This window comes from Coregonus clupeaformis, chromosome 37, assembly GCF_020615455.1.
Source record: "Coregonus clupeaformis isolate EN_2021a chromosome 37, ASM2061545v1, whole genome shotgun sequence".
NCBI lineage: Eukaryota > Metazoa > Chordata > Actinopteri > Salmoniformes > Salmonidae > Coregonus > Coregonus clupeaformis.
This window is the reverse complement of record NC_059228.1, coordinates 1,804,323-1,817,089: the sequence shown is the minus strand read 5'-3', so window position 1 is coordinate 1,817,089 and position 12,767 is coordinate 1,804,323. Positions and strand designations below refer to the sequence as shown.

At 47.5% G+C, this 12,767-nt stretch overlaps 1 protein-coding gene across 1 annotated transcript in view; it reads left to right on the top strand.

Annotated features, from left to right (window-relative positions):
* The window catches only part of LOC121553231 (cadherin-23-like), a 511,998-nt gene that overhangs the window by 187,212 nt on the left and 312,019 nt on the right, over positions 1 to 12,767 (top strand). Inside the window, exon 4 of the mRNA XM_045211458.1 lies at positions 8,770 to 8,912. Within this exon, the coding sequence (XP_045067393.1) occupies positions 8,770 to 8,912 (143 nt within the window). The remainder of the gene's footprint in view (positions 1 to 8,769; positions 8,913 to 12,767) is intronic.

The following is a 12,767-nucleotide window of genomic DNA, read 5'->3' as shown; positions in this document are numbered from 1 at the left end:
TGAGAGAAGGTGAATGAACTGTTGGCGGGTCTGAAGAAACAGCAGTCTGTGTTTACTCACAGCCGAGACATCAGTGATGCTGCAGTGAAAGCTAGCTACCTCATTGCTAATTAAATCGCAGTGGCTTCAAAACCATTTAGTGAGGGTGAATTTGTAAAAACATGCATGATGAAGCCAGCGGAGATTGTGTGCCCTGAGAAGCGGCAGGCTTTTGCAAATATCAGCCTGACAAGAAACACAGTTGCAGACAGGATTTACGATCTTTCAGTGGATTTGGACAGCCAGTTGAAGCAAAAAGTAAAGTCATTTATTGCGTTTTCGGTTGCAAATGATGAAAGCACGGACATTACAGATGTTGCACAACTGGCCATTTTCATCCGCGGAGTTGATGACACATTGACCGTCACCGAGGAGTTCGTGGAGTTGGTGCCGATGACAGATACAACGACAGCAGCTGATATTTTTACCGCACTCGTCGGCGCGCTGGACAGGGTCGGAGTGGACTGGTCCCGCGCTGTCAGCCTGGCTACAGATGGTGCGCCCTCAATGATCGGGAAAAAAGTAGGCGTTGTGACAAAGTTCAGAGAGAAAGTGCAATCTGCAAATGGAGGACGTGATTTTTTTTACTTTTCACTGTATTTTGCACCAGGAGGCTTTGTGTTGCAAGTCATTAAAGATGGATAACGTCATGAAGGTGGTCATCCAAACTGTTAATTTCATCCGATCCAGAAGCCTGAATCACCGTCAGTTTGACAGCCTTCTCAGAGAGAAAGACCACATCTATGGCCTGCCATACCACACTGAGGTAAGATGGTTAAGCCGAGGTGCTGTGCTGAGGCGTTTCTTTGATTTACGAGAAGAAATTGAACAGTTCATGGAAGAAAAGGGCAAACCAGTGTTAGAATTTCATTCCACAGAATGGATGCAGGACCTTGCATTTATGGTGGATGTTACAGAGCACCTGAATAACTTGAACAAACAGCTGCAAGGGCGCAATAAAGTTGTCACGCAGTATTATGACAGCATACGTTCTTTCAAGTTGAAGCTGTCATTGTGGGAGACGCAACTTGCCGGTGGTGATGCAGCTCACTTCCCCTGTCTGAAAAATGTGTGCGCGACCCAACATGTGGCAGACATGAAGCGGTTCAAAGATAAAATAATGGGACTGTTACGGGAGTTTGAGCAACGCTTTCAGATTTATGTTTATATGTTTTTATGTTGATGTGCTATTGTTTTTATTTGATTTTATTTTATTTGTATATTTAACCTATTCTTGACTCTGTGGTTCTTGCACTTGTTTGGGGAACAGGATTTCATTATTTTTATCTACATTTCTGCCTGAGAAATGACACCCTGATATAGTTCTGTGATCTGTGAAACAGTTCTGTTAATCACTGAGGCATTGTGTGTTTGTGTGTTCTTTTTCTTTAGAATTTTCAAATAAACTTGACGTGTTTTATGATTAATAGTGATGTTGTGCTTGTACTATTTTGGACACACTGTCCTCAGGCTCCAGCTTTATGGTGTATGTTGATCGTATTAAAACAAAGAAAACAATCTGAAGTTGTTGTTTTTAAGTTATATATACCATGATTTTTCCGGTCCGGCCCACTTGGGAATAGATTTTCCTCCATGTGGCCCCTGAGCTAAAATGAGTTTGACACCCCTGTTTTAACCCTATTTAAAACCTTAACCCTAAACTTAAAAATCTGGTGTTTGGAGCACCTTCGAAATTTGACATTTGGAGAAACAGAGGACCAACCCAGGGTGTATAAAACACTTAAATGTGATGTTTGGAACAACCTCGCAGGCAATGGTCATACACAGGTATGCAAACAGGCAGGTGAATCAAAACTAGGACTGAAGGCTAAAACTGGTTCTCACAAACGAGCTAGGAAAATGCTTAGTAGAGTCAAAACGAACAATACCTCACAAGGCACAAACATAATCAACTGAACTAAATAAGGAGCTGATGAGACCAGGTGAGTAACTAACACAGGTGAAATCAATTAACATAAATGAAATACATGGCGGCGGGGGAGCAGAGGCGGCCGGCAGGCTGGTTCGACAAGGTCGTGGACTGACCTGACATTCTGCGTCGAGGCTGATGTCTAGTGGGTCTGTTCGGGGTCGACCCTGAGGTCGGGGACCAGGACGATCCAGACAGTTACAGTGGAATGCCTGAATCATCTCTGGGTCGAGGATGTCCTGGTCGGGGACCCAGGACCGGTCTTCAGAACCATAACCTTCCCAGTCCACTAGATAGTGGTGCGACCTCTTAGGCATTTGGAATCAAGGATGGCCTGAATGGATTAGGCAGGTTCCCCTCCGACATCCAACGGTGGGGGCGCACTGCGGGTTGAGACTGGAGGATGAAGAGGACTGTAGGTGACCGGTTTTAACAGAGACACATGGAAGGACGAGGAGATTTTATACTGACAGGGTAACTGGAGGCGGTACGTTACAGGGTTGATGCGATGGGTTATCATGAAGGGAACAATGAAGCGAGGACAGAACTTTTTGCAGGGGAGGAGGAGCCGGATGTCTCTGGTAGAGAGCCACGCGCTGTCCGGGGTGAAAGAATGGCGTAGGTCGGCATCGTCTGTCGGCAAAGCATTTCTGGATATTGGAGGCTTCCTGCAGATGCCGGTGAGCGGTCTCCCATACCCGCTCACTATGACGAAACCAGTCGTCAACAGCTGGGACAGTACCAGGCTCCACCTCCCAGGGAAACATGGGGGGTTGGTAACCATGTACACACTGAAACAGAGTAAGGCGGAGGGATGAATGTATGAGTGAGTTCTGAGGGTATTCGGCCCAGGCCATATACCGACTCCAGTCGTGTGGAAAGGCAGAATATTGTTGGCGGAGGTACTTCCATATTTTTTGGTTCAGGCGTTCCGTCTGCCCGTTGGTCTGGGGATGGTACCCGGAAGAGAGGCTGAGGGCGACCCCCAGTCGGTCACAGAAGAGTCACCACACCCGGGAGACAAACTGGGGCCCATGGTCAGAGACGATGTCCTCCGGAATCCCATACAGACGAAACACCTGCTGGAACATACACTTAGCCAATTCCATGGCGTTAGGTAAATGAGGAAGAGGAACCAGATGACACATTTTTGAAAAACGGTCTACTATGACAAGGATGGTGGTGTTACCAGAGGATTCAGGAAGGTCTGTGATGAAGTCAACAGCTATGTGGGACCAGGGTCTATGAGGGATTGGCAAAGGTTGAAGCTTACCGGAACGGAAATGACGAGGGCTTTTGGTTTGGGCGCAGACTGGACAGGAGAGTACGTAATCCCTTACGTCGGATGCCAATGAGGACCACCAGAATTTACGAGCTAGAAGTTCTGTGATTCGTGTAATGTTCGGATGTCCTGACCCCAAGGATGTGTGACACCATTGCATCAGTTGGGGCCTAACAGCTACTGGTACGTAACTCTTCCCAGCTGGTGTCTCAGGAGGAGCCAGGTCTGAGGTTAGGGCTTCTTGTATGGCAGAGTGAACCTCACACTGTACCGGTCCCATAATGCAAGAGGAAGGAAGAATGGGTGTAGGGTCTGAGTTACTGGTCGGAAGGTCAAACTGGCGGGAGAGAGAATCAGCTTTTACATTTCTCTTTCCAGGGATGTAGGTAACATGACAATGGAAGTGTGTGAAGAAGAGAGCCCAGCGGGCTTGTCTGGAGTTGAACCTCTTGGCCCCTCTGATATATTCCAGATTACGATGATCTGTTAGGACGAGAAAGGGATGTTGTGCGCCCTCCAACCAGTGGTGCCAGTCCTCGAGGGCCAGCTTGATGGTGAGGAGTTATCTGTTCCCCACATCATAATTTCTATCAGCAGAGGATAACTTCCTGGTGAATAAGTCACAGGGATGTGATTAATAGGTTTTCCCACCTGCTGAGAGAGTATGGCTCCTACTCCTACTTCGGAGGCATCCACCTCCAGGGTGAAGGGTCGGATCAGGTTGGCGAAGGACAGGAGCTGAGGTGAAGAGGTGTTTCAAGGTGTTGAAAGCAGTCAGGGCGGTATCAGTCCATTGAAGGGTCCGGGTCTTTTGGCTGGAAAGGGCAGTGGGGGAGTGGCAGTAGAACTGAAGTTCCGAATGAACTGGCTGAACTGAAGTTCCAATGAAACGTTGGAGTTCCTTAACGGTGGTGGGTTTAGGCCAGTTACTGACGGCAGTGACATTGTTCTCATCCATGCTGACCCCTCCAGGTGTCAGTGTCACGTATGCTGATGTTGATGCGGTGGTGGAGTCAAGCTTAGGACACAGAGGATAAGTCAAAATGACTTTACTAATGACCTTAACAAATACACAAAAAATAAACGGCCTCACAACACTTGAGGCGAACAAATACGCGGAGCGCGTAAAACAACACGACTTGCCAAGGTACCGAACCTATACATACAAGACAATAGGACAATAACACACAAATGCCAACATAACACAGGGGAACTTATAGGTGACATAATCAATACAGAATACGAAACAGGTCCACCAACTAGACATGAAAAAACAAACATCGAAAACATCAAACGGTAGTAGCTAGTACTCCGGGGACGACGAACGCCGAAGCCTGCCCGAGCAAGGAGGAGGAGCAGCCTCGGCGGTATCCGTGACTGTCAGTACGAAACCGAGGCAGTTTACCGAGGTTACATGGAAGGTGCTCTTTTCAGTCTTCACATAAAGGTTATTGTCAAGGAGCCGTTGAAGAACCTTTTGTACATGCTGTATGTGTTCCTTCAGGGAGTGGGAGGAAATCATCAATGTAGACGATGAGAAAGCGATTGATCATATCCTGGAAAATCTCGTTCATAAAGGACCCTCGTGCGGTGATAAAGGCCATATTCCATTTGTCGCATTCACGTATACGGACAAGGTTATATGCACTTCGCAGGTCCAGTTTTGTATAGATGTTGGCACGGCCCACTTGTTCAAGGGCCGCAGGGATCAGAGGAAGAGGGAAACGGTTCTTGACCGTGACATCATTCAGGGAACGGTAATCAATACATGGACGGAGACCACCATCCTTTTTTTCAACGAAGAAGAAGCTGGACGCAGCCGGGGAAGAAGAAGGACAAATGAAACCTTTTCCGAGTGCTTCATCAATGTAGTTCTCCATTGCTTCATTTTCCGGGATAGATAGGGGGTAAACACGGCCCTTCGGTGGGGACACTCCCGTGAGTAAGTCAATAGCACTGTCCCCTGGGCGATGTGGTGGCAGAGTGGAGGCCTTGATTTTACTGAAGACATTGCTGTACTGGGCGTATTCAGATGGTATGGTGGGTGACACTGCAGAGGCAGAGTCCTCAATGGTGGTGGCTCTGCAGGGTAGGCTGAGACAACTGGTGAAGCAGGTAGAAGACCAGGACAGTAGTTCACCTTGTCGCCACGAGATGGCAGGGTCGTGACGACAAAGCCAGGGGTGCCGAGGATGAGTGGCTGTTTGGGGGATGAGAGTTCCATGAGTTTAATGGTTTCGGTGTGGAAGACTCCAATCTGGAGGGTGACGCTCTGTGTCAGGTGCGTAATGAAGCCTGTGCCCAATGGCTGCCCGTCCAGGGTGTTAATCCTTAAGGGAGGGGTGACAGGTGTTAGATCAATGTCAAGTTCTTGTACTAGCTGGTGATCGATAAAATTACCTGCTGCTCCCGAATCTATCAAGCCCTCTACGTACTTAATAACCCCCTTTACGGTTATCAATACTGGGATGGAGTATTGCTTCTGGGTGATATTTAGAAATAAGGACACGCCTACCTGCATGGCAGCGGAGGGACCCTTCTCATCTCTCCGTGGGGGGCGAACAGGGCAATGGCTGAGTAGATGATCTTTCCCTCCACAGTATAGGCAGAGCCCTTCTTGGATCCGCCTTTGACGTTCGATACATGGGAGAGGAGCATGGCCCAACTGCATGGGCTCTGGAAGACTCGGACGGGATGACGGAGTCATGGAAAGAGAAGGTTTCGGGTTCCAGTGTGGCAGAGTTCTTCGGCGGTCGGCGATGAGGTGGCCAATGGAGATGGACATACGAATGTATTGATTTAAATCCTGAAGGTCACCTCTACAGGCCAGCTCCGCCTGAAGTTCCCTGTTGAGCCCTCTTCGGTAGACGGTAAGTAAAGTAGCCTCACTCCATCCACTCCCTGCAGTCATGGTGCGGAACTTGAGGGCATACTCGGCAGCTGAATTGCGTCCTTGTTGAAGGTCTATGAGGAGGTCTCCTATAGGATGCCCGGAAGGAGAGTGATCGAATACCTCTTTGAAGAGGGTGTGGAAATGGGTCTTGGATTCGAGTTCTGTGCTGTTGGCAGTCCATATGGCGGTGGCCCAATCCAGGGCTTTGCCTGTGAGTAGAGACACAACAAAATCCACCTTGAAATGCTATACCATACCAAAATGCTCTTGTCGGTGGCAAAGTTAATGGGGTTGTGCTCAATGTATTTCCATACACAGTGTCAGATTGTTGCAGAGGGCAGGGAGATAGACAAGGGAAAGAGAGAGAGACAGATGATTCCCAGAGCCCATTGCTCTTGTCCGAGTAGCAGGACTAGGGAGTGGAGGAGAGAGGGAGAGATGGAGGAGGGGAACTGTTAAAGTGCACTGTATCATTCATAACAGTAATACTGGCATCACTTGCTGCTAAATAGCATCATTTGTCAGAGAAAAAGGCTGGGCGCCTCACTGTTACAGATAAGCACCAGCAGGCTGCCCTCACTGCACCACACACTTGCGAACACATACATACACTTAATGTTCTACACTCAATCACACACTCTTTCCCTGTGTAGGAGTTCATCTTCCACATTACCGTGGCTCGTAGAGACAGGGTCCTGGTATGAAAGCATCATTTGTTATTCTTCACTCATGACCTGCGTCCCAAATGGCACCATATTCCCTATGTAGTGCACCACTTTTGACCAGGCCCTGGTCAAAAGTAGTGCCCTATATAGTGAATAGGGTGCCATTTGGGACACTTCCATGTCTTCCCACATGCAGTGGACATTTGTTTTTCAATGGAAGAGAGAGAGAGAGAGAGAGAGAGCGCAGGATAGGGTGAGTTACGCCATTATTGTTGATGAATGTGCAGTAAAATGCTTAATTTGAACCGTCTTCCACCAAATTATAACTCATATTGAAAGCAGAGGAATTTGCATAAATCTCATTAGACACAATGAGAGGGGTTCATAAATCGTTATATTAATTAGTAATTTCTGCCTCCCTTTCATGGTGAAAATGGGATGTATTAATAAAAAGAGAGGGGTGTGTGATTGTGGAGCCTAATTGGTCTTTGTGTTAAGCAGCCATGTCCTGGAAGTGACGGGCTTGATTTAGTTTTATCTCTACAGTACTATCTCTAATGGACTAACTGCAGTGGCGGAGAGAGAGGGAGGGAGGTAGGGAGGGATGGAGATAATACTACATGATAGTGTGTGTGTGTGTGTGGAGGTGGGGGGCTGTGTGTGTTTGTGTGCCTGTGTGTGCGTGCATGTGCCTGCCTGTGTGTGTGTGTGCGTGTGTTTGCCTGCCTGTGTGTGCATGTGTGTGAGTGTGTATGCCAAGCTGGTTAATACACTACACAGCACCACGTTAATAAATCCTCTTAATGGCCCTTCATGTTCTCCGTGTGGGTCACCCTATCTCCCCCTCAGTGGCTTCCTATCTCCCCTTCAGTTTAACTGTACCATAATGAGCCCCTATCTCCCCCCCGCCCGGTGGTCCCCTCTCCCTGATTCGAAACCCCCACAAACATACGCGCACACAGTCTCTCTCTCTCTCTCACTCGCTCGCACGCACGCTCACACGCACACCCCGAGGCCCATGCCCTGGACCATGCCTACCCTGGATCCACCCTGACACATGTCCAGCATGTTTTATTAGCCAACCTGGCACTGCTCCACCCTTGGGTTTGATTAGCCAGCCTGTCTGGGACTCGGGATGTGTGTGAGTGTGTGTGAGAGAGAGAGAGAGAGAGAGAGAGAGAGAGAGAGAGAGAGAGAGAGAGAGAGAGAGAGAGAGAGAGAGAGAGAGAGAGAGAGAGAGAGAGAGAGAGAGAGAGAGAGAGAGAGAGAGAGAGAGAGAGAGAGAGAGAGAGAGAGAGAGAGAGAGAGAGAGAGTGTGTGTGTGTTGCTCCGTGTCTGTGATGAATGAAGCCTCTGAACCGCTACAGCTCTCCAATTAAAATCACTCTACCCTCCTAACCTCACGGTGTGTGAGTAAGTGTGTTTGTTTTATTTGTGTATGTGTTCTCTCTATGTGGCTGTGTGGATATCCTGGATGTGTGTTTGTGTGCGTGCTGTCGGTGTGCTGTGTGTAAATGTGTATATTTTTCCACCCTATGCCAGTGTTTGAAAGTCCAGGACTTGGAAAAGTTGTCTAATGTGTGTTTGTGTCTGTGTCTGTGTCTGTGTGTGTGTTCTCATAATTGTACAACATTTACAGTATGTAGAGATTTATTTATTGTCTTTGATTTGTTATATTAGAGAAATCAGTGTACAGTAGGAATAAGCCAAGAAGTATTTTCATGAACAATTATAATACTGGTAGAGAAATAAGTAATACAACTTACTGCCTTTTTTGTTTCCTGATTAAGTTGCGTCCGGAATGACATCCTATTCCCTATTTAGCCTATCTAGCCGGCTGGCAAAAGTAGTGCACTAAATGGGGAATAGGGTGCCAAATTGGGAATATGGTGCCATTTTGGACACAAATAATGTTTCCTGTGACTGACCTTTGACCCCTGTTTACCCCTGTGTATGTCAGGCACGTCAGTGACCCAGCTAGAGGCGCTGGACCCAGAACAGGAGACCCTCATCTTCGGTGTCGTGGGAGAGGAGGCCATGAGGTACTTTGCCGTGGCGAGAGACACAGGAGTGGTGTGGCTACGACAGCCCCTGGACCGCGAGGTTAGACACACACACACACGCCCCAACACACACACACACTTTAATGAGAAGTATTTAATGAGAAGAGGAAGAACGTCAGAAAAGGAGGGATGACTTAAGGATGGAACAGAGAGAAGTGAGATTAGAAAGGCTTGAGTTTAGGAAGAGTGTAATGATGAACTTCACATCGAGACCAAGAACAACTTGGAAGAAGACACAAATAAAAAAGATAAAGAAATTAGTGTATTTGTATGGGCATTGGAGAAGAGGAATTGGGAAGAGTGGGGTTTTAGAGAATCTTTACAAACACAGCATCATGTTTTCAATTGATTTCAATTAAATAAACTGTATTCACATGCACATGCATGAACACACACACGCACACACACACTCGCAAACACACACGCAAAGGTTATTATAGTAAACGAAAACGAAAACAGATTATTAAAAAACTATTTAGTAAACTGAAATAAAATAACAAACTCGTTTGAAAAATGAAAACTATACTGAAACAATTATCTCTGACTCCAAAACTAACTAAAATAAAATAAAAAACATCATATTCAGTTTTAGTTTTCTTTCTAAACTTTGGGACAAAATCGAATGGGGTTTGCAATGAGGTTTTAAAACTTTGTGAGGGTTTTCAAGCTACTGAATCTGCCGGTGTTTCAAATAGGCCTAGCTTGTACATCACTATTACTAGCAATCACTACCTAACAGGGAAACAATTGTCTAGGTAGCTAACTTGATTATTCTTACATGTACTACTGAAGTTAAAAAGCATTGGATTGGTGTAAACATGGGCTATTCCTTTTAGGCCGTGGCTGCGGATCTGACTTTTCCCTGAAGTTTTTTTCCGCACGTGCAGAAGCTTTGGGATCTTTAGTTCTGAGAAAAAAAGGTCAGAGAAAAGTTGGATCCGCAGTCGCTCCATTCCTTTTAAATCCAAGTCATATTTGGATTTACTTTATAATTTAAACCTAACCTAACCTATGACATGACCCATCACCTTATGTATTGCTGCCCTCCAGTAGCAATAAGTGACATCCCAAAAAACACACAAATAACTATACAACACAAATGGCTCCAAACCTCCCACGCTTTCTGTCCCTAACACTAAAACTGAAACTAAATAATATAAAAACAAAATATTAATATTTTTGTACAACTTAAAAAAAAAAAAAACTAGCAAATAGGTCTGAAAACGAACTGAAACTAAACTGAATTTCAAATAAAAAAATACAAATGAATATAAAACACTAAACTATAATAACCTTGACACACAAACACTCACCCTCCCACCTTCTGTCACGATTTAACTGGATATGAACCCAAATGCAGACAACTACACCGAGCCAGAGAAGGTTTAACAGGTTTATTTACAAAGTTCAATTTGTCCAGGTTTCCAAAAATAGGGGAAGAGCAAGTCCAGGTTTACAGGGAGGGTAACAGATCCAGGTTCTGAGCAGGAGTGGTACCGTAACGTCCTAGTGTCCGTGGTGAGTCCAAAAGGGAGGTCCGGTAGTGGAAAGCAGGATGGTGGTGGCAGGAGTGAAGCGGAGGCAGGAGTCAGGTTCCAATAATCTGTGGCACAGGAGAAAAGTAACTAGAACAGGCCAAAAACACAAAGAGCGAAAACAAGCAGGTTGAGTCAACAGCGAGACTAACATGGTCGTCTTGACTATGATCTGACGATGAGTGGCAAGTTTGACCGGGTCTTTAAGGCTGAGGTGATTATGGTGAATGAGCTGCAGCTGGAACCCTGACTCCCGCACACCAGACTTCACTCCTGCAATCAAGAACAGACAGAGGGGAGGGGGAGAGCAGAGAGAGAGCTACCTAGCAGCAGTAGGCCTAACAGTACCCCCCCTCTACGGACGCCACCCGGCGGCCGACAGGGTTTATCAGGATGTAATGTATGAAAATCACGGACCAGAGCAGAATCCACAATGAACAGAGGGCTAACCGACACAGGCTTTAATCTGGGAAACATGAAAAGTGGAATGAACCCGTAGGGAGGCATGAAGCTGTAGTTTAACCGCGCAGGGGTTAACAATAGACAGTATCTTGAACGGTCCTATAAAACGCGGCGCCATCTTCTTAGACTCCACTCTCAATGGAAGATCACGTGACTTAAGCCATACCTCTTGACCAGGAGAGTAACCAGGAGCCTGGGACCGGTGACGGTTGGCTTGCCTCTGCATGTACGACGAAGCTCGGGACAGAGCTACCCTGGCCTTCCTCCAGACCTTGAAGCAGCGGCGCATGTGGGACTGCACCGAGGGTACCGCCAGTTCCCTCTCTTGAGAAGGGAACAGGGGAGGTTGATAACCCAGAGCACACAGAAAGGGAGACAAACCAGAGGAAGCGTTAGTCAAGGTGTTATGAGCATATTCCACCCAGGGGAGCATGGAGCTCCATGACCCAGGGTTAGACCCTGTGACACAGCGGAGAGCGGTCTCCATCTCCTGGTTCGCTCTCTCGGCTTGCCCGTTGGTCTGGGGGTGATATCCAGAGGACAGGCTGGATGTGATGCCCAAAGCTTTACAGAAAGCTTTCCATACCTGGGAGACAAACTGGGGACCCCTGTCAGAGACAATATCAGTGGGTAGACCATGAGAGCGGAACACATGTTCAACCAAAATATCAGCCGTCTCTCTGGCAGTGGGCAGTTTAGGTAGGGCCAAAAAATGAGCAAACTTAGAAAAACGATCAATCACAGTAAGAATGACAGTCTTTCCAGACGTGGGGGGAAGTCCAGTGACAAAATCCAATGCAATGTGGGACCAGGGCCGGCTGGGTATTGGCAGAGGTCGTAGATGACCAGCGCTGGCCTGGGTGGAGTTCTTACTTCGTGCACATACCGTACAAGCAGCAATGAAGGCTTGAGTGTCCGCCTCCATCCTGGGCCACCAGAACTTCCGTCGCACAAAGTCAAGGGTCCGAGTAACTCCAGGGTGACAGGTAAGGGGAGACGAGTGAGCCCACTGAAGTACCTGGGAGCGAACAGACTCAGGGACAAACAACCGGTTAGGAGGACCCCTCCCAGGGTCAGCTTGATGATGTTGAGCCTGTCTAACAATCCCTTCGATGTCACTTGTGATGGCCGCAATACTGCAGGTAGGAGGCAAGATGGGTTCAGGGTTACTACCAGTATCAACAGCAGAATGAACACGAGACAGGGCGTCAGGCTTGACGTTGCGTGACCCAGGACGGTAAGACAGATAAAAATTTAATCTACCAAAAAATAGTGCCCACCTGGCTTGACGGGGATTGAGCTGCTTCGCTGACTGGATGTATGCCAGATTTTTATGATCCGTCCAAACGATGAAGGGTTGTTCCGCCCCCTTCAACCAATGCCGCCACTCCTCGAGAGCCAGCTTAACGGCGAGCAGTTCACGATTGCCAACATCATAATTCCTCTCTGCCTGAGAAAGTTTCCGTGAAAGAAAAGCACAGGGATGCAGTTTGTTATCTTCAGGAGAACGTTGTGACAACACCGCACCTACCCCAGTGTCGGATGCATCCACCTCTACGACAAACTGGCGGTCGGGGTCCGGCTGCATCAGAATGGGAGCCGAGGCGAAGCGATGTTTCAGTTCTTCGAACGCTGATTCGGCCCCTTCATTCCAAGCGAACGGTAGTGAGATGGAGGTGAGAGCGGTGAGTGGCGCCGCAATGCGGCTGTAGTCCTTGATGAACCTCCTGTAGAAGTTTGCAAACCCCAGGAATCGTTGAAGTTGCTTGCGGGTGGAGGGGGCTGGCCAGTCCGTGACAGCAGAGATCTTAGCTGGGTCCATCCGCAACTCCCCCTGAGCTATTATGTAACCCAAAAAAGAGGTCTCAGACACATGAAATTCACATTTCTCCATCTTC